General features: G+C 41.6%; 1 protein-coding gene across 4 annotated transcripts in view; it reads left to right on the top strand.

Moving 5' to 3' along the window:
* Positions 1 to 26,537, top strand: part of LOC110519943 (dachshund homolog 1) — a 248,048-nt gene that overhangs the window by 172,541 nt on the left and 48,970 nt on the right. The window contains exons 4-7 of one of the 4 annotated variants that reach the window (XM_036974001.1): positions 24,751 to 24,923; positions 25,064 to 25,156; positions 25,475 to 25,610; positions 26,101 to 26,241. In XM_036974001.1, coding sequence (XP_036829896.1) covers positions 24,751 to 24,923; positions 25,064 to 25,156; positions 25,475 to 25,610; positions 26,101 to 26,241 — 543 coding nt within the window. Of the gene's footprint in view, positions 1 to 24,750; positions 24,924 to 25,063; positions 25,157 to 25,474; positions 25,677 to 26,100; positions 26,242 to 26,537 lie in introns of all 4 variants that reach the window. The other 3 variants (XM_036974000.1, XM_036974003.1, XM_036974002.1) reach the window with 3 other exon arrangements.

The following is a 26,537-nucleotide window of genomic DNA, read 5'->3' as shown; positions in this document are numbered from 1 at the left end:
AGGCCCCATCTCTCTTTCTCTCTCCCCCTTCTCTCTTTCTATCTCGCCTCTCTCCTTCTCTCCCCTCTCACTCACTCTCCCTGGATTTAAATTGGCCTCAGATTTATGATTTGAATGAATGCTTCGTTTGGTCAAAGGAATGGCTTGCTGAGACAAATTATGTTTGGTACTGAAGCCATCCTTATATTGATTACTGGGTGTCGCAGCAATCTCTTGTTTATATCAGCCACTCTCATGTGACAGGGGTGGCCAGCAGAAGTCATCTAGATAATCCACAGGAGATACAGTATAGTCTCTTCAGATGGAAGGAAGGAACAGAGATAGAAAGGAACATTTACTGGGTAAAAGTATGTGTCATTATTTAGTTTTAGCGAATCACACAACTGCGAGGAGTGCCTCCTTAAAAAGAGGTGCACAAGACATGTAATGCATACACACGGGGGAGGGTTATAGGGAAGATGTGGGAGATGATTGGTTGGTGCCAATGCCTATGCGCCGGGAGTTTCTCCCGGTCTTTCTGTATTGGCTAAAGAAGGCCACACCAGACTCTTTCTCTTTTGGGCAGAAGTGTCTGGGAACAAAATTAGTATAGTATAGTCTTATCAGATGGACAATGTAAAGAGAGCAACATTTAAGCAATGTTTAAAAAGGGAAAGCCAACACTTCTTCCACATTTAAAATAGAAAAAGCAACGTTCTGTCAATGTTTCAATTGCTAGTTGCACCTAAAGGTTCGTTAAAATAGACCAGGGAGGGTCAGCTATTGTAAAGTTTAATTTCTTCTCAATTACTTATCTGGTTAAATGAAATGGCCATATTTGCAAAGGGATCTCTTTCATTGCTAGGGAACATTTATTGTGTTAAAACAAAAACAAAAACAGACCCTTTGACACATACCATGAAGAGCATAAATGTTTTGCTCATGTTTGCAATATAATCTGCTTCACTCTCAGCACTCAGGGCCTTGCTTAGGATATTGCTTAGGCTAATGCCTATACTTCCCTGCAGTACTTAGTCCCATGTCTAGCTTGGATTCCTGCATGCCTAATATGTCCTGGTCTATAGTCCATTATGCCTGTGGAATCCAGGCCTCTAAATCACTTGACAGATATAGCTGTATGACTGTGCAAGAGGGGAACTTGATTTGGCCACTGCCTTGTTGGGCTCTGTTGGTCTGGACTCAATGCAGGGCAGTTCTGATGAGGAAGTGAATAAATGCTCTGTTTTAAAGAGAAAGAGAGAGAGAGAGTGTGAATACAAAATAAAATAGTAATTCAGAAGGGTTGAAGGTGAGGATGATAGTGTAATAATTGTACAATACTACTACTACTTCTTCTAGATAAAGGAAGAGACAGAGGCAGAGACAGCGGGGTAAATGCAGGCATAGACAGAGGTATAGAAACAAGGCAGACACAAAAGCAGAGACAGAGAAATTAAAGACAAATACAGAGGTAATGTTAGAGGCAAGGACAGAAATAAAGGCAGGGACAAAGGCAGAGACAGATGCAGAAACAGAGAAAGGGACAGAGGCAGAGAAAGACAGAGGTAGAGACTGTGAAGGACACCCTATTCTGTTGGTGGAGTTGGATTGCTGTGTGTCTGCCGCCATTGTGTTGGTGTCAATGGAACACGCTAATGTTTCTCTCCCACATATGAAATATTAATCACATTGTTTCCCCTATATTGATATTCGTTGTCGCCACTAATTTTCAGGGTTGTTAAAATATTTTCAGTGTACACTTAAATGACTAAAGCCAGATATAAAGTATGTACTGGAGCTATTGGAGCTATGCATTGTTTAATAAGATCATCTTTGAACACTAACAATCACCAAACTAAAAACTAGATTGTCAAGGAGTATCTAAAATTCATAAAAATGTCATGGCATGGATTTTACTATGTTTAAGTCACTTAAATAGCATAATAACATGGCATGAGCCATGGCAAAATGTGTAGAATTGCAGGAAACTAGCTTTAAAACTGTAAAATGTTCTTTCCACCCAATGTCGAAATTTGTAGAATTGGAGGAAATTACATTGCAACATTTTGTCTCTGTGGCTAAGAGAAGGGCCGTTAAAATGTTGGGTTGGAGACGGCACCATTGGCCTTGTCCACTCTGACACCCCGTCTCCAACCCACAATAACCTTGCCAACGCTGCTGAAAAAAAAGCTTAGGGGAAACACTGAATCACAAATAGACCTTCCTGTTTGCATCAACGTTATTATTTATCAGGAAAAACATGCAGCTAGCTCAACTCAACCCAGCCAAGTGACCACACATCCTGTCAAAGGGGAGGAAGGGAGGTAGGAGAGTGTGTGTGTGTGAGAGAGAGCTTGTTCTCTGATTAGACAAAACGTTTGTCTCTCGCTCTCTTTGATTCTCCCTGACAGTCTTGTAAAGGAGGTGGTGTGTGTGTGTGTGTGTGTGTGTGTGTGTGTGTGTGTGTGTGTGTGTGTGTGTGAGTGAGCATCCATGTTGCTTTCAAAGGGGGCTCAGAGGCCCTCACAATGTGTACAATGTGGATTGTTCCTGTGGCTGTCAGGAAATGCCACAATTACAGATCACAAAACCAGGTTAGAGCGCATGTGGCACTAGGCCTTGCAGTGTGATAAACAGCCAGCCAGCCATTCAATCCCAACGCCCTGACCCCAACCACAACCTTCATTACCGGGACAGAAAACATTGTCAGCTGCTGCCCACTAACAAAAACCTGCCAATTTTTTTTTCAGGAGTGAGAAAAGAAAATAAGTGTTTAAGACCATGAGCCAGTAGAACAGAGAAGAGAAGAAAACACCCCTCTCTTTACTGTTTTCTCTTTTCAAGCCCCCCCCCCCCCCCCCCCCCCCCCCCCCTCTATTTAAAATAGACATGACTGGTTCAGTGGAGATTCTCTGGGAACCGTAATTAGTAAGATCGTATCATGTATCGCTGTTTATGCTCTCTATGTTGTAGAGCTCCACCTCTTTCTCTTCATCTCTAGCCCCCATTCTCTGGCCATGCACCTGACTCCACCTCACCGCGGTGACAGTAATGGACCTTACATTTGGTCTGTAATTAGGTGTGGGAATTCCATCCGTCATCAACCAGACAATGCTGTCATGTACATCTTAAAGGGATACCGCGAGATTTCAAAATTAGGTTGTTTATCTACTTTGTCAGACAAACTCATGGAAAACATTTGAATGTCTCGGCGTGCAGTTTGGAGATGATTGAAGTTAGCATATTGTTAGTTTAGCCCAATTGCTGGAAGTCTCCCGGTACAGTAGCCAGCTCCTCACATAAGCAGGACAATAGACCTTCTAAATACTCCAAAACTAGGCGGTTGGTCATTTATAGTATTACAAAGCTATACATAGTAATCTATATTTTGTGAATGTATCTAATAATAATAAGAAACTATCCACTATCCACTTCTTCATTCTTATATATTAATGTGTGTGTGTGTGTGTGTGTGTGTGTGTGTGTGTGTGTGTGTGTGTGTGTGTGTGTGTGTGTGTGTGTGTGTGTGTGTGTGTGTGTGTGTGTGTGTGTGTGTGTGTGTGTGTGTGTGTGTGTGTGTGTGTGTGTGTGTGTGTGTGTGTGTGTGTGTGTGTGTGTGTGTGTGTGTGTGTGCGTGCGTGTTTGTGTGTGTGCGTGCGTGTGTGTGTTGCCGAGCTGGCTGGGGCCCCTGAGAGGGCTCCGTGAGGAGAAGACCACAGCTGTACACAGCGAGCAACTAATTGGCCCTTATCTGGCTGTCCCATTCATCTTCATTTTTTACCAATTACTGAGCATTATCTGTGTTCTCAGTTGGCTATGGGACTTAATCCTTTTTGGTTAAGCTGCTTGTGGCAGCTTGCAAAATTTAAAATGGGGAAGGAGAGAGGGAGGAGGGAGAAGGGAGAAGGGGAGCAGAAGTCACAGCGATAAACAAACTCGGGAAACTTCCCATCACCTCTCCCAAACCCCCCCCCCGGAGGAAGGAATCAATAAACAATGACATCACGTGAAGGGGAGAACAAAGAGAGGGATAAAAGAGAGAGAAAGACACAGATAAAGAGAGAGAGATGGAGGAAAGGACAGGGGGAGAGAATCAATTATCGGCATTATAACTCAGGTCCTTGTTTGCAAACGCAGCGGCCTCATTGATTAAGCTTGCTCCGGTTGCTCTTGCCATTATTGACTTGTTAAAACCATATTTTCTCCTCATCAGTGGGTTTCATGTTTGCGGTCGTCAGCAGACAGATAACAATTATTTTAAAAGGTCTTCATCAATTATTCAGGGTGTATTCATTTTGGCAAGCTCCAAATGCCCCATGTTAAGTTTTGGTGTGTGTGTGTGTTTTTTCCCCCATAGCAGCAGAGAACTGAACCAGGACACATTGTTCCTCCAGACGGTACATCAACACATTTAGCCCTTATTATCTGAGATCAATGTTTAACTAGGTTTCTCTATATATGGGGTAAACACTAAGATAGGCCATATGGCATTGATTGTATTGCAAACTGGGTTAGAATATATGTTAATTGTTGTATTCTGTAGAATGTCTTTCTTTTTATGTCTGTGACTGTGTCTGTATTGTATGGTTTAGTAGAGGAACAACAATTAAACCATTGTTATTACAATAAATACATTACAGGATGTAGAAATTACTGTGCATTAAATCACACGTAATAATCCTGGAAAATAATCCTAGATATGATATCAAAAGCAAACCTGGATAAATAAATGTAGACTAATAAATACTGTAAATAAAATAAGTCCATCTTCATGCAGTGTGCAGTGCCTCCTACTCTTTGAAAGGGATATTTTTTGGTCACAAGCTCTGCACCAGCTGTCAACCAAGCTTCACTGCTGCAATTTAATTAGTCAGTTGATGTCCTTTCTAATAATAAAGCTCTCAGGGTGGAAGGACACATCTAGCCACTAGCTAGTGCCTGGCTTTGTTAGCCATGTTAGCCTCCTTAGCACTGGTGGCCTAGGATGTTAGCTTGGTTAATACTTGTAAAATTACTTTCTTAATTGTGCCTGAGGAGATAAATAAAGTTTTATCAAACTGAATTTAATTAGCACTGGTGGTCTAGGATGTTAGCCTGATTAGCACTGGTTGCCTAGGATGTTAGCCTGGTTAGCATTGGGTAGCCTTAGGACTCTAGCTTGGTTAGTGCTGGTGGCCTAGGTCTAGGACATTAACTTAGCACTGAACTGGTGGCCTGGGGCATTGACTGTCTGACTGCCTGCCCTCCTTTAGACAGACAGACAGACAGACAGACAGACAGACAGACAGACAGACAGACAGACAGACAGACAGACAGACAGACAGACAGACAGACTATATAGACTGAACAAAACTGTACAGAGGACTCTCTCTCTCTCTCTCTCTCTCTCTCTCTCTCTCTCTCTCTCTCTCTCTCCCTTTCTTCTCTCTCCCTCTCTTCCTCCTGGACTTTGGTCCTCCCAACCTCTCTACTAGTGACTCAGGCCCAGGGGAGTCAGGTGACAGATAATGTCAGGTGACACATTTTTATTTCATAAGATAAACTCGATAATCTTAAATGTATGTTAATGAAGTCAAATGTCCTTGTTCTAATTTCGCTTGCATTCGGCTGTTAAGCATCCGCTTTAAAATTGTAATATGCATTATGGGGGAATTGTGTGGAGGCACACAAATGCTGATATAGATTAGAATATCAAGGAGAATTGATTAAACATTATTCCTGTAATGATCCATATCAAGTTCTATCATCTTTGAGTGGCAGTGGTGGTGTGGCGGTCTTATTAGAGCTGTGAGAGAGAGATCAAGAGGGAGAGAGAGAGAGAGAGAGACAAAAGAAGAGAGAAAGGGAGAGGTAGAGAGGATCATCACAAAAATAGAGGGAGAGAGGAAGACAGAGTAAAAAAGTGTGGCACGCTACACAAACCACATGTCATGCAAATATTTGTACAACTGTCTCTTGCGGTTACCTCACCACGACAGGGGCACGGTTAAATAAAAACAACTGACCAGTCGACTTGTCAGCCCTCATCAACATTAGGGCTTCCTTCTTCATTAATTGGAGTGATTAATATGAAGGAATTTGATGCAGCGGGTGATGCATGCGTCGGGGCTGTCCCCTTTGTAGCATCCACTGTCAGGTTGCATTTAGCAGGGATAGGGGCTGACCTTTAGGGAGTGAAGAGATCAAGACAATTTGAAAAGACAGTGTCACTTGGGTTCAATGTGATACTGTGTAATAGATGACATTCCAACCTTTCACTGATGACGGGCTTTCGCAGGTTTTTTGAGTGATGTGAAATAAAGTGGTTATAAGGGCACACGGCGAGACCCAGATACAGACACAGGAGGCAGATGGTTAGATTCCAAGATATTTATTAACAATCCAAAAGGGGTATGCAAGAGAATGGTCATGGACAGGCAAAAGGTCAAAACCAGTTCAGTTCCAGAGGTACAGAATAGCAGGCAGGCTCGAGGTCAGGGCAGGCAGAATGGTCAGGCAGGTGGGAATGGAGTCCAGAAAAACAGGCAAAGGTCAAAACGGGAGGACTAGTAAAACAGAATAGAAAAGCAGGAGCACGAACTGTCACAGAGACACAAGAAACACAGGGATGAATACACCAGGGAAAATAAGTGACACCTGGAAAGGATGGAGACAATCACAAGGACAGGTGAAACAGATCAGGGCGTGAAAGTGGTATTGAAATATGCATGCATTTGGCTGTGAACGCGTTTGAATGTTAATGATGTTGATAGAGTCATTTCACAACAGACACAAACAAAGATGGAGGAGACTAAGTACTTGTGTCGTGTAAAAATATTATATACAGTACCAGTCAAAAGTTTGGACACACCTAGTCATTCCAGGGTTTTTCTATATTTTGTCATGACTTTCCCTCCTGGGTGAGGATCAAAGAAAGCCACTCCCCCCCCTCTCTCCCACCAGAGAGGAAGGGGGGAGTGGGGCCGATTCTATGACTTTAACGACCGGTCGTAAACTTTCTCTCTCTGGATCTGCAGTATGGAGAAGTCAAACATAATTTGTGTAGAGAGAGAATCTGACACCAAAACTCCAACATTCAAAAGTGGATAATGAAACAATATTTCCAACATAAAGAATGTGGAAAATGGTTGGTGGGGATCAAAATAATACAGTGCCTTGCAAAAGTATTCGGCCCCGTTGAACTTTGCGACCTTTTGCCACATTTCAGGCTTCAAACATAAATATATAAAACTGTATTTTTTTGTGAAGAATCAACAACAAGTGGGACAGAATCATGAAGTGGAACGACATTTATTGGATATTTCAAACTTTTTTAACAAATCAAAAACTGAAAAATTGGGCGTGCAAAATTATTCAGCCCCCTTAAATTAATACTTTGTAGCGCCACCTTTTGCTGCGATTACAGCTGTAAGTCGCTTGGGGTATGTCTCTATCAGTTTTGCACATCGAGAGACTGACATTTTTTCCCATTCCTCCTTGCAAAACAGCTCGAGCTCAGTGAGGTTGGATGGAGAGCATTTGTGAACAGCAGTTTTCAGTTCTTTCCACAGATTCTCGATTGGATTCAGGTCTGGACTTTGACTTGGCCATTCTAACACCTGGATATGTTTATTTTTGAACCATTCCATTGTAGATTTTGCTTTATGTTTTGGATCATTGTCTTGTTGGAAGACAAATCTCCGTCCCAGTCTCAGGTCTTTTGCAGACTCCATCATTCTTCCAGAATGGTCCTGTATTTGGCTCCATCCATCTTCCCATCAATTTTAACCATCTTCCCTGTCCCTGCTGAAGAAAAGCAGGCCCAAACCATGATGCTGCCACCACCATGTTTGACAGTGGGGATGGTGTGTTCAGTGTGATGAGCTGTGTTGCTTTTACGCCAAACATAACGTTTTGCATTGTTGCCAAAAAGTTCAATTTTGGTTTCATCTGACCAGAGCACCTTCTTCCACATGTTTGGTGTGTCTCCCAGGTGGCTTGTGGCAAACTTTAAACAACACTTTTTATGGATATCTTTAAGAAATGGCTTTCTTCTTGCCACTCTTCCATAAAGGCCAGATTTGTGCAATATACGACTGATTGTTGTCCTATGGACAGAGTCTCCCACCTCAGCTGTAGATCTCTGCAGTTCATCCAGAGTGATCATGGGCCTCTTGGCTGCATCTCTGATCAGTCTTCTCCTTGTATGAGCTGAAAGTTTAGAGGGACGGCCAGGTCTTGGTAGATTTGCAGTGGTCTGATACTCCTTCCATTTCAATATTATCGCTTGCACAGTGCTCCTTGGGATGTTTAAAGCTTGGGAAATCTTTTTGTATCCAAATCCGGCTTTAAACTTCTTCACAACAGTATCTCGGACCTGCCTGGTGTGTTCCTTGTTCTTCATGATGCTCTCTGCGCTTTTGACGGACCTCTGAGACTATCACAGTGCAGGTGCATTTATACGGAGACTTGATTACACACAGGTGGATTGTATTTATCATCATTAGTCATTTAGGTCAACATTGGATCATTCAGAGATCCTCACTGAACTTCTGGAGAGAGTTTGCTGCACTGAAAGTAAAAGGGCTGAATAATTTTGCACGCCCAATTTTTCAGTTTTTGATTTGTTAAAAAAGTTTGAAATATCCAATAAATGTCGTTCCACTTTATGATTGTGTCCCACTTGTTGTTGATTCTTCACAAAAAAATACACTTTTATATCTTCATGTTTGAAGCCTGAAATGTGGCAAAAGGTCGCAAAGTTCCAGGGGGCCGAATGACTTTCGCAAGGCACTGTAAATCCTGTCAAAAGTTTACTGTTTTGTGATATCATTAAGGACGGTATAACTAAATAACTGTAACTCTACGAATGTATATGTCCCAGTTATCAGATTTACATCTAAATGTTGTAAAACGTAAATTGAACTATTTGTGAGAAGATGAAATGTGATTTTAGCCTTCTAAATGAGAACTGTTTTAACCACGCCCACGTGATCAAAGACATTGTGGCAATGTCATGGATCCGCCCTCCAAGGCGAGTGGCTAAAAGGACTGCTAACAAAATTTACATTAGACCAAGCAGGTGGACGGTGTTGAGCTGGACGTCACGAGTGGTTAGACTCGTGACCAGGAAGCTTAGAGAGGTGGCTACACGTTGAAATGGTTTAAAACTACAAGACCAGAACATGGTTACAAACTTTGAAACTTTCAACAGAGAAGAAGACTAGACTAAGACATACACCATCTGCAGCTCTGCGTGTAAAGTTGTCTAGAACTTTGACCAAAGGCACAAGGAAGATCTTTTCAAACAACAATTGGAACGTCTTATCTATTCAGTCTAACGAACACTCAGAGACAAAAAAGCCTACAACTGAGGACATTGTGACCTCTGCTGGACAACCAGAGACTTACATAAGGTGTTAAATATCCATATTTACGGTGAGCATATTATTCAACTGTATGTACGATAGTTGAATTCCTTTGTCTCTCTTCTTTCGCTCTTTCTTTCCCCACCCCTTTGATTGTGTAACAAGCCGTCATATCGGGTTAGTCCACTAGGGACTTTTCATTGCATTATGTTAGTAATCAATTAAACATATACCATGTGTGCGTGTTTATGTATTTCTGTGTGATTATTTAGTTAGTTAAATAAGTTAAATAATATTAAAATAATAAAATAAATAAATTAAATAATTAAGTCAATTTGTGTATCACTGAATCATCATTTAGACTAGGGTTCATGCAGAGTTGAAGTCAACGACATTCAGAATGAGACTGATATGAGGTTAAAAAAAAGATTAATGGATGACTGGTATGATAATGATATATTTGGATGTATTATTGAGTTAATTCGGGTAATGGTAACTCATTAAACAAACTTTGTCCATGGTGCCCCAATATTGCTAATGAGTTAATGATTAATTTAATCACGTAATAATTCAACATACTTACAGTGACTTGCAGAAGTATTCACCCCCCTTGGCATTTTTCCTATTTTGTTGCATTACAACCAGTAATTTAAATAGATTTTTATTTGGATTTCATGTAATGGACATATACACAAAATAGTCCAAATTGGTGAAGTGAAATTTTTTAAAAATTACTTGTTTATAAAAATGTAAAAAATTATGCTATGAAGCCCCTAAATAATATCTGGTGCAACCAATTACCTTCAGAAGTCACATAATTAGTTAAATAAAGTCCACCTATGTGTAATCTAAGTGTCACATGATCTGTCACATGGGGCCCCAGTGTTGAGGATCAGCGGGGTGGAGATGTTGTTTCCTACCCTCACCACCTGGGGGCGGCCCTTCAGGAAGTCCAGGACCCAGTTGCACAGGGCGGGGTCGAGACCCAGGTGACGAGTTTGGAGGGTACTATGGTGTTAAATGATGAGCTGTAGACGATGAACAGCATTCTTACATAGTTATTCCTCTTGTCCAGATGAGTTAGGGCAGTGTGCAGTGTGATTGCGTTGTCTGTGGACCTATTGGGGCAGTAAGCAAATTGGAGTGGGTCTAGGGTGTCAGGTAGGGTGGAGGTGATATGTTCCTTGACTAGTCTCTCAAAGCACTTCATGATGACGGAGGTGAGTGCTACGGGGCGATAGTCATTTAGCTCAGTTACATTTAGCTTTCTTGGGAACTGGAACAATGGTGGCCCTCTTGAAGCATGTGGGAACAGCAGCCTAGGATAAGGATTCATTGAATATGTCCGTAAACACCAGCCAGCTGGTCTGCGCATGCTCTTTGGACGCGGCTAGGGATGCCGTCTAGGCCGGTAGCCCTGCGAGGGTTAACACGTTTAAATGCTTTACTCACGTTGGCTGCGGTGAAGGAGAGCCCGCAGGTTTTGGCCGTGTCTTTGGCACTGTAGTGTCCTCAAAGCGAGCAATGAAGTTGTTTAGTTTCTCTGGGAGCAGGACATTGTGGTCCACGGCGGGACTGGTTTTCTTTTTGTAGTCCGTGATTGACTGTAGACCCTGCCACATACCTCTCGTGTCTGAGCCATTGAATTGCGACTCTACTTTGTCTCTATACTGATGCTTAGCTTGTTTGATTGCCTTGCGGAGGGAATAGCTACACCGTTTGTATTCGGTCATGTTTCCGGTCGCCTTGCCCTGATTAAAAGCAGTGGTTCTCGCTTTCAGTTTGGCACGAATGCTGCCATCAATCCACGGTTTCTGGTTGGGGAAGGTTTTAATAGTTGCTGTGGGTACAACATCACCAATGCACTTGCTAATAAACTCGCTCACGGAATCAGCATATTCATCAATGTTATTATCCAAAGCTATGTGGAACATATCCCAGTCCACGTGATTGAAGCAATCTTGAAGCATGGAATCATATTCGTCGGACCAGCGTTGAACAGACCTGAGCACGAGCGTTTCCTGTTTTAGTTTCTGTCTATAGGCTGGGAGCAACAAAATGGAGTCGTGGTCAGATTTTCCAAAAGGAGGGCGGGGTAGGGCTTTGTATGCTTCGCGGAAGTTAGAGTAACAGTGGTCCAGGATTTTTTCCGTCCGGGTAGCGCATTCGGTATGCTGATAAAATTTAGGGAATCTTGTTTTCAGATTAGCCTTGTTAAAATCCCCAGCTACAATGAATAATGCCTCAGGATATGTGGTTTCTAGTTTATATAGAGTCCAATGAAGTTCATTCAGGGCCATTGATGTGTCTGCTTGGGGGGGATATATACTGCTGTGATTATAATCGAAAAGAATTCTCTTGGTAGATGTTTGTTTCTGTCAGCGCGATGCGTGAAGAAACCAGGTGGCTGTACCGACTCCGACAGTGTGTCTCGAGTGAGCCACGTTTCCGTGAAACAAAGAACATTACAATCTCTGATGTCTCTCTGGAAGGCAACCTTTGCTCGGATTTCGTCTACCTTGTTGTCAAGAGACTGGACGTTGGCGAGTAGTAAACTCGGTAGCGGTGCGCGATGTGCCCGTCTACGGAGCCTGACCAGAAGACCGCTTCTTCTGCCCTTCCTGCGGCACTGTTGTTTTGGGTCGCCGGATGGGATCCTATCCATTGTCCTGAGTGGTGGACCAAACAGACCAAACAGAGGATCCACTTCGGGAAAGTCGTTTTCCTGGTCGTAATGTTGGTAAGTTGACGTTGCTCTTATATCTAATAGTTCCTCCCGGCTGTATGTAATTAAAATTAAGATTTCCTGGGGTAACAGTGTCAGAAATAATACACAAAAAACAAAATACTGCGTTGTTTCCTGAGAACGCGAAGCGAGGCGGCCATCTCTGTCGGCGCCGGATCCCCCCCAAAATAAGAAGGTTGGTAACTATAAAGAACTGCAGCAGAGGTAACTCTGGGTCTTCCTTCCCTGTTTCACCTATTTGCGTTTGCGATAATCACATAATTTGGCTTCCGAGTGGCGCAGCGGTCTAAGGCACCGCATCTCAGTGCTGGAGGTGTCAGTACAGACCCTGGTTCAATTCCAGGCTGTATCACAACCGGCTGGGATTGGGAGTCCCATATGGAGGCGCACAATTGGCCCTGCGTCGCCCAGGTTAGGGTTTGGCCGGGGTAGACCGTCATTGCAAATTAGAGTTTGTTTTTAACTGACTATGCTTTTCATTTACATTTTTTGAGTTTTGTGCGATCTTACTGATTTCCTCTCAAGGACCAATGGTTATAGATGAAGAGAACAGGCCAGAGCGAGTAATGCTAATTTTGTAATTAAAACAGATGGTCTGATGACCAGCACATGTAAACCGATCCCCAAACGGCACCCATATGACGGCGGAGAGCGGCGTGAATCAAATGACAACGACTCGCCCGTTGACTGAAAGCAATCTTTTTAAGAGGGGGGAGGCCTTTTACTACGTATCACATGGAAATAATTCCTCTATCTGCTTGGCGTGTCACTGACACAAGAACTCTATTGATTCGGCAGGGGATATATTACACCGTCAGTAGTAATAGCTGCTAGTAATGGGTTCTCTCTCTCCCTCTGTGTGTGTGTGTGTGTGTGTGTGTGTGTGTGTGTGTGTGTGTGTGTGTGTGTGTGTGTGTGTGTGTGTGTGTGTGTGTTTATGTGTGTGTTTATCAGTTTATTGTGAGTGACCTGTGACAAATGTCAAGTTAGATGGGCCCAGACCCACACTAGAAATGTGAACAGTATGGTCATGGCTTAATATCAATATCTCCTGGAGGCTTGGACGTCCTGGGCATCCCTAGCCATGTGGATTATTAGGTTAATCTGGGTTGTATATTTTGGGTCACTCCGTAGCAACCTTTTTTCAACAGAAAATATGAATAAATGCTTCTTAGTGGACAAGTTCAGGTTGTCCCTCCCGCTATCCGTCTGTTTTCTATAATTTGGTGCCAAATGAAAACGACTCTGGTCTGTAACATCTCTGTCCCTCCCACAAGTTGTTTAGCGCATTACATAAATGCGGTAATTGGTTCGTTTCGGGTCAACATTTAGTGTGGATTCTTATTTTCAAGCACATTGTTCATTTGGAAAATGTGGAATTTTGGAATTATTTTGTGAGAAGGTTGAGACATTATGAAAGACATATCATCATGTTTTTATTTATGACATATGTAATGATCATCAGATCACAGCTACGTAGATACTACGTTGTGACTCCATGGCAGAATTATCTAAACAGAATGATCTTTTCAACCTCTTGTAACCATTCATTCTATTTTCTTAGTAGTGATGTGAATTGATTCAGTCAATCACCAGAATATCCTGGATGGAGGATATCCCAGATGGAAGGAGTTGACACTTTATTTAAAACACACTTCTGAAAGCGATTTCCCCGGAAAACCGCTATTGTCACGACTTCCGCCGAAGTCGGTCCCTCTCCTTGTTCGGGCAGTGTTCGGCGGTCGACGTCACCGGCCTTCTAGCCATCGCCGATCCACTTTTCATTTTCCATTTGTTTTGTCTTTGTCTTACGCACCTGGTTTCTATTCCCCAATTACCTGTTTATTATTTAACCCTCTGTTTCCCCATGTTTGGTTGTGAGTGATTGTTTGTTGTATTGTGGTCCGTATTGTGGGCTTGGTAATTCTCTTGTATTTTGATGACTTTAAGTAAAGTTACTTTTATTGACTCATCTCTGCTGTCCTGCGCCTCTGCACCATCTACACATAGACCCTTACAGCTATCTGCAATTGATTGCATCACAGCTTCAGTCGTCTGAAGTAGGCGGCTAGTGGCAGACTTTTGTATATACTTACAGGACAAATAACACTGTCTGTCTCTAGGGTATTTCCTAACACATGATATACTGTGTGTATGTGTGAGTGTGTGTGTGAGTACATTAGTGTTGTCATGATACCAACACCAGGCTTAGTATCACAATACTCGATACCATCATGATACTCAATACCAAAACCATACCAAAATGACACCACGGCAAAAGAAGAAGACATATTAAAGTCACAGAATGGCACTTGATCCAAACAGATAAATTCAGCTTCTGCTCTGTTCAATATTTGGGCATCTTTTGAGTTCATTATCATTCATGTCAACAATTTTCAGACAGCCATGTATTCATTAATTAATCAATAATACAATCATACAATACATTTTACTTTGTTTTTAAATCTATATTGATAAACTGGGTAAATCAAAAATATGTTGCCTATTCCTATCCACAATGCAGGTGAATGCATTTTCAGTAGGAGTGTGTGCATGCATTGAGCTATTGAGCTTGGAATGATTTAATTGTACTGATCAACAACATTTGCATAGAAGTTGCTTCTTTTATAAAAATGTGCGCTGTCTTTAACCAGTAATGACATCATACACAAGGCAAGAGGGGGGCGGCCTGTCAGAGCACAGTCAGTTCGCTGAGGAAGTGGATCATCTTTGGGAGAGATGTGAAGAGGCCAAATAAGTGAATTAATATTTTTTTGATGGCAATCAGCTTTGAAATCAGCATATTTTCCATTATGGTATTACAAACAAAGTACTTGGGTAGTGAATTTATATTAGCTTTAGGAAAGCTAGCAAGGAAAGTTTGCCTACAAAGCTGGAAGGTACCAGTATCTTCTTGCATTGTAAAGTGTTCTAGCCTGTTTGGACATTGTTTTGCGAACAATAATGAACAGTTTCAACATTTCTTCATGATGTGTCGCATTGTTCAAGTATGTTAACTTCTGTGCAGCATGAGTGGGGAGCGAACATAATGCGGCCCAGACTCTCAGTGCAGGCTAGCAATGAGAAAGTGGAGCAGGCACGCAGCGCGCTATAATAAGGGGTCGGCTGCGCTGATATACAGGCTTGATCCGTGAGACACATTTGACAGATGTAGCGAATGTAACAACAATTCTAGCACCTAATAGTTTTTAATGTTCTAGTATTGAAAAAATACCAAAGTTTAAGTATACCGTGCAACACTAGAGTAAATGTGCGCATAGCGGTTCAGGGGAGGCAAGTCATTATGCTACCTCATCAAACCAAAGATGTTTTGTTATCATTACTTTCTCTAACATTCATTTACAGTACATTACATGACATAAGTTTGCAAGTGTTCCTTCCCACCTGAATCATTGGAAAGTATGTGTATCTCTTTCATGCTGCTGCTATACGAAGGTCGTCTATATTGTGGTCATGTGTGTTGTGTGTAGTCTCTGTGTGGATCGGTGTGTGTGATTGTGTGTGCGTGCAGGGGAAGTGTGTGCGTGTCTGTCACAGGAGGCTGCTGAAGGTTCATTATAATGGCCGGAAGGGAGCTAGCTCATGGAATGGCATCAAACACCTGGAAACACTGTGTTTGGTGTATTTGATACTATTCCAGTTACTCCTCTCCAGTCATTACCATGAGCCTGTTCTCCCCAATTAAGGTGCCACCAACCCCCTGTGGTGTCTGCGTATATGTGTCTTTATGTCTGTGTTTGTGTGTGTGGGAATGCGTGTGCTCATATGTGTGTGTGTGTGTAGGGGATGTGTGTGTATTTCTGGGTATGTGTTTGTATGTCTATGTTTGTGTGCCTGTACATGTGTAGATGAAAACAGCCCATGAACTGCCACAATACGACCTTAAGTTTCTGGGTTTTTTGTTGTATATTTCCTGTAGCTTGCGCTTCTCTATCTGATGAAGTTTAATGGCCCACCCACCTCATAAGGCTGTGCTGTTGCCTTCTGGAGAAATGTGTACTTACAATAAAGATATCTGGTTGATTAGTGGTACTGTGAGACCACTAAAATGGCCCACAGCTCAGAGCCATTGGCTTGTGTCCCAAATGGTACCCGCTATACAGGAAATGAGGTGCTGTTTGGGACGCAACCATTTTCTTTTCACCAGCCAATCGTTTATTTATGGGATTTGGGTGCAAAACCCAACAAATCCCCCAACACGACCACAAAAAAGTTACACACCTATAGACCATGCTCTCACCTTTGTCTGAGCAATGCAGCAGCAACTCAGGGGCATTTTACAAGGGCATTTAGTAAAAAAGCCAAGATTGTTTTGGAGTATGTGAATGTACAAGAAGTAATTCTAGAAATTTGATTAAAACTGCCATTTATAGTTTTTTGACATATCAGAAGAAAAACACATCTCTGTACCATGAAAGCAAAAGGAGGCTTTTAGCAACACAGTACAAATCAACCCTGTGTCTTTCCCAATCCAAATCAAAGGCTCTGACCACATTCAAATGTGTTTTAGTTTGACAGATAGGCTTGACACAAGCCATATATTAGCAAACACAAGGATTCTTCAGCTTTGGTTGTGTTGTCAACCAATTTCGCATTCCCCCGTCGTCCGCACGGTCCTACTTAATCAGCGAGTGAGACAGAGAGAGAGAGAGAGAGGCCTGGACAGATCCTCTCCAGTCCTTGCTATCTCTTACTTGGGGCGTCGATTTGCCAAATTTTTTTACATGAATTTTTTATTTTTTACACCTTTATTTAATCTTTATTTAACTAGGCAAGTCCTTTAAGAACACATTCTTATTTTCAATGGCGTTCTAGGAACGGTGGGTTAACTGCCGTGTTCAGGGGCAGAACGACAGATTTTCACCTTGTCAGCTCGGGGGATCCAATCTTGCAACCTTGCAGTTAACTAGTCCAACGCAATAACGACCCGCCTCTCTCTCGTTGCACTCCACAAGGAGACTGCCTGTTACGCGAATGCAGTAAGCCAAGGTAAGTTGCTAGCTAGCATTCAATTTAAGTTATAAAAAACCATAATCATAATCACTAGTTAACTACACATGGTTGATGATATTACTAGATATTATCTAGCGTGTCCTGCGTTGCATATAATCTGACTGAACATACAAGCATACAAGTATCTACTGAGCAGTGGTAGGCAGAAGCAGGCGCGTAAACATTCATTCAAACAGCACTTTCTGGCATTTTTCCAGCAGCTCTTCGCTGTGCGTCAAGCATTGCGCTGTTTATGACTTCAAGCATATCAACTCCCGAGATGAGGCTGGTGTAACCGAAGTGAAATGGCTAGCTAGTTAGCGCGCGCTAATAGCCTTTCAAACGTCACTCGCTCTGAGCCTTCTGGTAGTTGTTCCCCTTGCTCTGCATGGGTAACGCTGCATTGATGGTGGCTGTTGTCGTTGTGTTGCTGGTTCGAGCCCAGGGAGGAGCGAGGAGAGGGACGGAAGCTATACTGTTACACTGGCAATACTAAAGTGCCTATAAGAACATCCAATAGTCAAAGGTTAATTAAATACAAATGGTATAGAGGGAAATAGTCCTATAATTCCTATAATAACTACAACCTAAAACTTCTTACCTGGGAATATTGAAGACTCATGTTAAAAGGAACCACCAGCTTTCATTTGTTCTCAAGGAACTGAAACGTTAGCTTTCTTACATAGCACATATTGCACTTTTACTTTCCTCTCCAACACTTTGTTTTTGCATTTTTTTAAACCAAATTGAACATGTTTCATTATTTACTTGAGGCTAAATTGATTTTATTGATGTATTATATTAAGTTAAAGTAAGTGTTCATTCAGTATTGTTGTAATTGTCATTATTATAAATAAATTGCCCGATTAATCGGTATCGGCTTTTTTGGTCCTCCAATAATCGGTTTTGGGGTTGAAAAATCATAATCGGTCGACCTCTAACACACACGCACACACACACACACACACACACACACACACACACACACACACACACACACACACACACACACCGCTAGAACACCAGAAGGATTAACAATAGAGGATATTGTACCACTTTAAGTTAATGACTCAGTCATTTTAGTCCATGAAAGAGGTAGCAATTATTGCCCTCTTTTTAATAATGTTAAACCCTTCATCAACTGATTTTGTATTAATACTTGAACCTGCTTGTCGTTTTCCAGACCTACTCCATATGTTTCTGTCAGACAACACCTTTTTAATCATGTGATCTTTCCAAAGGGTGTTTGAATTCAATCCATTTATCCTCCATGATTTGGATTGTTGCTTATTCATGCGTGCACTTCCAAAGTACTGTATTACCCATAGCTTGAGCTGTTTGCCTGCGTATTAATTCATTTTGTTTTAATGATGGTAGCTAAGTAGGAGTTTACCTTTAGAAGTCCCTAGGGCTTACTCCAGGTAAATTACTCAAAATGCTGTTGTTTATGCCTTTCACTAGGAAAGCAACACATGGGAATTAAACTCGCTGAAGTTGAACCACTGTATAGGCGAATAACAGTAACTGACAAACGAATGCATCTAGCGATGTGATTACATTAAAACCTCACTTACTGTAATGTTGATCAAGTTAGGTCCTTTTCAGATTGTTCACAAATAATGCAGTCACACACGCACATATACCAATGTCCATATTATTTAAAATGACAATAGTTGGTCAATCTAATTCTAACCCATTCAGTATAAATTCATCATGTACTGTAAGTACCTGGGAAAAGTAATTGAATCCCTTCCAAAACAAAGCCAGCAACAATATGTCTGAAAAAAACCACCCACTCAAATAAACAAATAAAACACTCAGCTATGTTCCAACAACACCTCATCTTTTACATTGAATCCAACCAATCCAAACCAATCTCTGTGTGCCCAGTGCCTTTCAATCCCACATAAAAGGACTGTATGAACTCATCTTGGCCTACAGCAGGTTCCCCTACAGTCAACTGAATGGTCCTTTATGGAGGAAACATAATTTGAAAATGGTTGAGAGAGATCACGTGTGTGTGTGTGTGTGTGTGTGTGTGTGTGTGCATGCGCGTGCGTACCTTTCAGACTGAGACATATCATAGAAGTACAATACAGTGGTTAACACAAGAGACATCACTCAGAACTATGATTGATAAAACAGTATTTGAATGACAAAAGCAAAGTCATATCAGTCTCAGGCAATGATTATTATATATATTTTTTAAATCTCTCTCCTCTTATTTGTATGTTGATTTCCTGACGATGTAAGTCAGACGCAGTGTGTGTGTGTTTCGGTCTGTGTTCTTGCACATGCCTGTGCTGCATGTGTGCTTGTGCACTTCGCCGTGTGTATCCCTCAAAGGCAGAATAGCGCTCCCCCTTGGCCCTTGAGTGCATTGGAAATGTAGATACACACATACATACAGTGGGCCTCTCCATGATGTCTCACTGTAAGTACCCCTGACATCAGGCCCTCTGTGGCACTGTTTTAATTGAGCCCAGGATGCTGAGAGTTAATTGATTCAGAAACGAAGATCCAACGGCAAAGTTGGTGGGACCGAAGGTGCACGCCTTGGCTTTTTTCTCCCTCGCCTTCTTCATGTTTGGGAATGCTTGCCACTTGGATTCTGCATGCCATCTTTCTTATGGAAATCAACATGATTCGGGAGGAATGGGAGGGAACAACGGAGAGAAGGACTACCTCTGTGTCTTTCATTCCACAGCCCTTGTCTTTTGAGGTTTTCTTTGCTGTGTAGATCGCCTTACCCCTTGTTGGCAACTGATGTTTTCTCGCAAAAGCAGTTGTTTTGTGGATTAGCTTTGTGTGGTGGGTCTAGCTGTGTTTTTTCTCTTCTTTTCTATAGAGCCAAACTGGTTTTTAGATTTTGGCTTTAAACTACTTCGGGGGGAAGCATCTGAGTGGCAGAAGAACAAGACCAAAATGTTCCCAGTCACTTTTCATCCCGCCAAGTTCAATGTCCCCCAAAGAAGTGGTGGAAGGGTCTTCAGAGATAGATGGAGGGGTTGAGGGTAGCTGAATCATGGGACTAAAAACAAATAAAAGATAACTAATGTAAAATATACTGTGTTCGTAAAATGTATATAGTATGTATAAGCTGGAAGTAGAAGCATAATTATTGTGGTCCATTATTTTACTCCAATTAGGGAGGGGTGGTAGGGTTAGGGGAAAATAGTAAAGGAAAATATATACAAATATATAAGCAGTACCAGTCAAAAGTTTGGACACACCTACTCATTCAAAGGTTTTTCTTTATTTGTACTATTTTCTACATTGCAGAATAATAGCGAAGACATCAAAACTATGCCAAGGGGGGTGAATACTTTCGCAAGCCACTGTAATTGATTTGATAAAATAACCGTCATCACATTAATGATAGTCACGTCACAACAATTTTTACTATATTCTATTTTGTGCAAAGCTGTTGTTAGGGTTCGTTCCTTTCGTCCTTGTCAATCATTGGCTCATTGGTGAAATTAGCATTATAACAATTTCTTTAATTAAATCATTCAAAAACCTATATTAATGCAATTGCAGACAGAAGTTCACAACAGGAACATAATGCATGTTTCTGAGTAAGTTCAAACAAAGGGTCTCAAGTTGTTTTGTTAAACCCGAAGTCCAGCCCTGTTGATGTCACTTCCTACGTCAATACCTTTTTACCGTGCCTACAAAGATTTATAAACAATGGCTTTTAGTGTTATCTAAAAATTTAGCAGTAAATGTCCACTCCCCAAAGTTGATTTATTGTGGAATGTTTGACAAGTCTTATGTCCTACACACCCCTGCAGAGTTCTGTCTCAGTCACACATTTCTCAGAGGGGTCTCTTTATAAGAGAAAGAGTGAGAAAACTAGAAAACAACTGTGGAACAATACTAAACCTCTATAATGAATATATACTGCATATTCTTAATCTGTAGTCTAGGACCCTATAAATGTAAGGAGGGAGGGGTCTTATAACCCCTCCCCTTCTATTAATACAACATAAGCCTAATCAATTATTCTAATACATCAAACATTTTGGTACAGCCCTTATCATGACCCCTAGCTGAAGAATCTCAAATATAATACACTGCTCAAAAAAATAAAGGGAACACTAAAATAACACATCCTAGATCTGAATGAATGAAATATTCTTATTAAGTACTTTTTCTTTACATAGTTGAATGTGCTGACAACAAAATCACACAAAAATTATCAATGGAAATCAAATTTATCAACCCATGGAGGTCTGGATTTGAAGTCACACTCAAAATTAAAGTGGAAAACCACACCACAGGCTGATCCAACTTTGATGTAATGTCCTTAAAACAAGTCAAAATGAGGCTCAGTAGTGTGTGTGGCCTCCACGTGCATGTATGGCCTCCCTACAACGCCTGGGCATGCTCCTGATGAGGTGGCGGATGGTCTCCTGAGGGATCTCCTCCCAGACCTGGACTAAAGCATGCGCCAACTCCTGGACAGTCTGTGGTGCAACGTGGCGTTGGTGGATGGAGCGAGACATGATGTCCCAGATGTGCTCAATTGGATTCAGGTCTGGGAAACGGGCGGGCCAGTCCATAGCATCAATGCCTTCCTCTTGCAGGAACTGCTGACACACTCCAGCCACATGAGGTCTAGCATTGTCTTGCATTAGGAGGAACCCAGGGCCAACCGCACCAGCATATGGTCTCACAAGGGGTCTGAGGATCTCATCTCGGTACCTAATGGCAGTCAGGCTACCTCTGGCGAGCACATGGAGGGCTGTGCGGCCCCCCAAAGAAATGCCACCCCACACCATGACTGACCCACCTCCAAACCGGTCATGCTGGAGGATGTTGCAGGCAGCAGAACATTCCCCACGGCGTCTCCAGACTCTGTCACGTCTGTCACATGTGCTCAGTGTGAACCTGCTTTCATCTGTGAAGAGCACACGGCGCCAGTGGCGAATTTGCCAATCTTGGTGTTCTCTGGCAAATGCCAAACGTCCTGCACGGTGTTGGGCTGTAAGCACGTCTCCTGACGTACTGGCCTGTCTCCTGGTAGCGCCTCCATGCTCTGGACACTACGCTGACAGACACAGCAAACCTTCTTGCCACAGCTCGCATTGATGTGCCATCCTGGATGAGCTGCACTACCTGAGCCACTTGTGTGGGTTGTAGACTCCGTCTCATGCTACCACTAGAGTGAAAGCACCACCAGCATTCAAAAGTGACCAAAACATCAGCCAGGAAGCATAGGAACTGAGAAGTGGTCCTTTAATGGGGGTGTCTTGCTAATTGCCTATAATTTCCACCTGTTGTCTATTCCATTTTGCACAACAGCATGTGAAATGTATTGTCAATCAGTGTTGCTTCCTAAGTGAACAGTTTGATTTCACAGAAGTGTGATTGACTTGGAGTTACATTGTGTTGTTTAAGTGTTCCCTTTATTTTTTTGAGCAGTGTATATATTTAGATTTGTTTAACACGTTTGGATACTACATGATTACATGTGTGTTTTTTCATAGTTTTGATGTCTTCACTGTTATTCTACAATGTAGAAAGTAGTAAAACCAAAGAAAAACCCTGGAATGAGTTGGTGTGTCCAAACTTTTGACTGGTACTGTATATATATATATATATATATATATATATATATATATATATATATATATATATATAGATATGGGGGATTATGCAGACAAATGGGTGTGTGTGGTTTCCGGAACACACACCTAGCTGTGTTCATGTTCTTTGAAAGTTAGACCATTTTCATTATACTGTACCACCTAAAGGCACAGCAGAGCACTCCTTACATTTCTGGCCAAGTAATCTCTCCACTTTGACCAATTAGATCACTAATTGCAGAGCCAAAATGTAGTAATTTGAAACATTTGTTAGATATCGGATCTTGTAATGGGGTACAGTGGCCAGTGCAGATCACAGAACAGAGCCGAAATGAATTGAAAGTTCCCTGTTGTTGTAAGAGTATCCTAGTATCCTAAGTCCACACTAGCCCTATACACAATACAGTAGCCTGTAGACATTTGTCACACAGTAGTTCTGAAGATACTTGTTTTGCTATTAGCGTGTTTTAACAAGTCATTTGGGTAATGGCTTCCAATGATTGCCTTATTTTGTTTGTCCCAAATGCCACCCTATTTGTATAAAGAAAAGGGTACCATTTGGGATGCATACTGAGATTATGCCTTATGTGTAAGTAGTAAGCCCTATTTCCATAATGTGGACCTTTTTTTCAGCCACAGAATAATTGATGTGCCTTTTATGGCAGTGTAAACGTTTGGCTTTCAACTACTGTTATCATCATTACCATTTTCATTACTATTATGGTATCTATTATTAACATCTGTTGTTAAACATTTACATCTCAAAATATACTGTAGCGAAGGACCGGGTTTAACTCATCCAGCTAAATTTATTAGAGTAAAGTAGTGTAGTGTTGTTTGATAATAATAATTTTATGCTGTTATTTTGTCATTGCATGGCATGTCAGTATCAGTGATCTGTAGGTTATACCAGCATGGCCACCCACCTCGGTATGAGAGAAAGAATATTTCAGTAAATCTTAATTCAATCAAATTTACAATGCGCTATTTGCAGTTTTAAGCCCTATTCGAACAGGATTAGTCTTACTGGGGGAGGTCGGGTAATGTAATTATGTGCACGAGCACAAAACACCACATATGTCATTTTAGCCCCGTCCGAATCTGCCATGTCAGTTATTTTTACATGGCAGGAGAGTAACAATTCCAGACAGAATAAGCTACTGCTGATAATACTAGTCCTGTGCTAATTGACATCCCTGTGTTTTGAGAGAAATGTCTGAGTTTGAAAGGTGTTGCTCGCGTTTTGAGCAAGAAAACAATAACTGATTCGATAAATAGTTGTTCATAGCCTATATATGAAGGGCCTACATGTGTCAACTTTCACAGTAAATGCTTTTGTTTATAAGTTTGTGTGAATTAATTGAACCTTGCCAACATGCATCAGTAAAAAATATTGCTCCTATTTAATGCAACCCAAAGCAGCAGCATACAACTGAGCTAAACATTAGGAAAGTATAGGAAAAGTATCAATTCACTTTGTCATCCATAGCCTAAAAACACATCACATCTGAAGGCTGGGGAGCATTTACTGTAGGATGTCTTCTAATAAAAAATCCCAACATAAAATAGTGATTATGACCATGCTTCCTAAATTCAAATGGTATGGCGACAATATACCAAAGATGGTTTGGTATGGTTTCTAAACTTGGGAACCAAGCTGGAGTTATCAGTGTTGCCCTGTTATCACCGGGACTTGTTTAAATATCTTCACACCTAGAAAAAAACCTCCAGGCTTCCGTCATAACTGTCTATTTATTGAAAAAAATAAGATTTACAGGGATCAGCTTTGAAGAAAAACAACAACTCTGGAATAAGGGACATTCTGGGCTAATAATTACATAACATTCTCTAGTAATACTAGTCACATGTGAATAGGGTTTTACAGTTACATTTAGATAAAGTTTTTCTTATGGTCTAACAAAAATCTTAACATTGTAGAAGGTTATGACTGAAACCAGCCCTTAATGGTTACCTTTATGTCAAATTAACCAATTAAACTATCAATTTCCTCCAATCCAGATGAATCAATCAACCATGGTTTCCGTTAACCAATCACCTTTCTCACCTGTTGTAGGTTTGGAACTGCCCTTCATGATGATGCCCCACCCCCTGATCCCGTGCAGCTTGCCCCCTGCTTCTGTCACCATGGCAATGAGCCAGATGAACCACCTCAGCACCATCGCCAACATGGCCGCCGTTGCACAGCAACAGAGCCTGCCCTGCAGAATGGTCACCTCAGTTATCAAGGTAAGCTGTGTATAATAAACATAATACTAAACTAGAAAGTATTATATTATATGACAGTGTTTCCCAATCCTTATCCTTAGGACCCATAACTTTGTTACTGTTAGGGCAAAAATAAAATATGCACCCATTTGGGTCCCCAGGACCAGGATTGGGAAACACTGTTATATTCCAACATGGCCGATGTGGCACAGCAGCAGAGCCTGCCCTGCAGAATGGTCACCTCAGTAATCAAGGTAAACCACTAGAATGGACTTAATTTACTAAACTGTATAGTAAACACATTACAACATGGCTGCCATGATACAGCAACAAACAGAGCATGCCCTGAAGAATAGTCACCACAGTCATTGAGATAAACTGGCAGAATGGACACACACTGTGTATAACTACCATACAGCTCTGCACATTTAAAGTTACTTATCCTGAACTTTTGACTGCGATGACAGAGTGGAAAGCACTATGGAAATGTACATTGATTACATAGCATCTACTTTCATGGACCTTAGTTGTCACTGATGACCTTGTCACTGATGTCCCTCTGTCATTGACAGGAGCGTGTCCCAGACAGTCCCTCCCCCACCCCCTCCTTAGAGGACGGCAGGAGGCCCGGCAGCCACCCGTCGTCCCACCGCAGCAGCAGTGTCTCCAGCTCACCGGCCCACACAGAGAGCTCCTCAGACAGGATACGTACGTCCCCCTATTCCCTCCCCATGCAACGAGTCAGACTGGCTAACTGCGTGTTCAGTTCCGCAAGTAAACAAACCCACCCCGCTAACCCACTAACCCAATTTTGATATTGTTGTTTTTGTTGTACTGAACTGATAAATTGATTGATTTGGGATATGTAGTGCTCTTCAATCCTAGTCCTAGTTACTCACTGGGTGTGTAGGTTTTTCTTTCAGCCCAACAGCAGTAACACACCTGATCCAACAAATCAAGTGCTAGATGATTAGTACACTTGATCAGTTTAATCAGGTATAATAGTGCTGGGATGGAACAAATCCTTGTACATTAGGGGTTCCTTAGTACCAGAATTGAAAAACACGTATTCTGAATCATCCACGTGTTCAAAATTTGATAGTTAGAAGTTCATTTCCAAAAACAGGGCATATACAGGTCAATTCGAACAGACAAAGACATCTTCTAGCTCACCTGTACTACTCTCTCTCCTCTCCAGCCATACATCAGAATGGTCTTTCTATGAACCAAATGAACCAAGCTCTGCTGGGCCTCTCCCCTAGCATTCTGCCTGGGCCTAAAGAAGGAGACCTGGCCCACGACATGAGTCACGAAGCAAAGAGGATGCACATTCACAAAGGTAAGACCTATTGAAAAACCTATATTCACGTTGACAAAGGTAAGATATGTGTCCTATTTTCATACATATACAGTGCCTTCAGAAAGTATTCATACCCCTTGACTTATTCCACATTTTGCTGTGTTACAGCCTGTATTCAAAATGGATTAAATATATATCACCCGTCTACATGCAATACCCCATAATGACAAATTAAAAACATGTTTTTAGACATTTTAGCAAATGTACTGTATTTAAAATGAAATACAGAAATATCTCATTTACATAAGTATTCACACCCATGCGTTAATAAGTAC

Source organism: Oncorhynchus mykiss, chromosome 3 (assembly GCF_013265735.2).
Source record: "Oncorhynchus mykiss isolate Arlee chromosome 3, USDA_OmykA_1.1, whole genome shotgun sequence".
In the NCBI taxonomy this organism is placed as follows: Eukaryota; Metazoa; Chordata; class Actinopteri; order Salmoniformes; family Salmonidae; genus Oncorhynchus; species Oncorhynchus mykiss.
The sequence above is the reverse complement of the archived record's forward strand: the minus strand, read 5'-3'. Positions and strand labels throughout refer to the sequence as shown.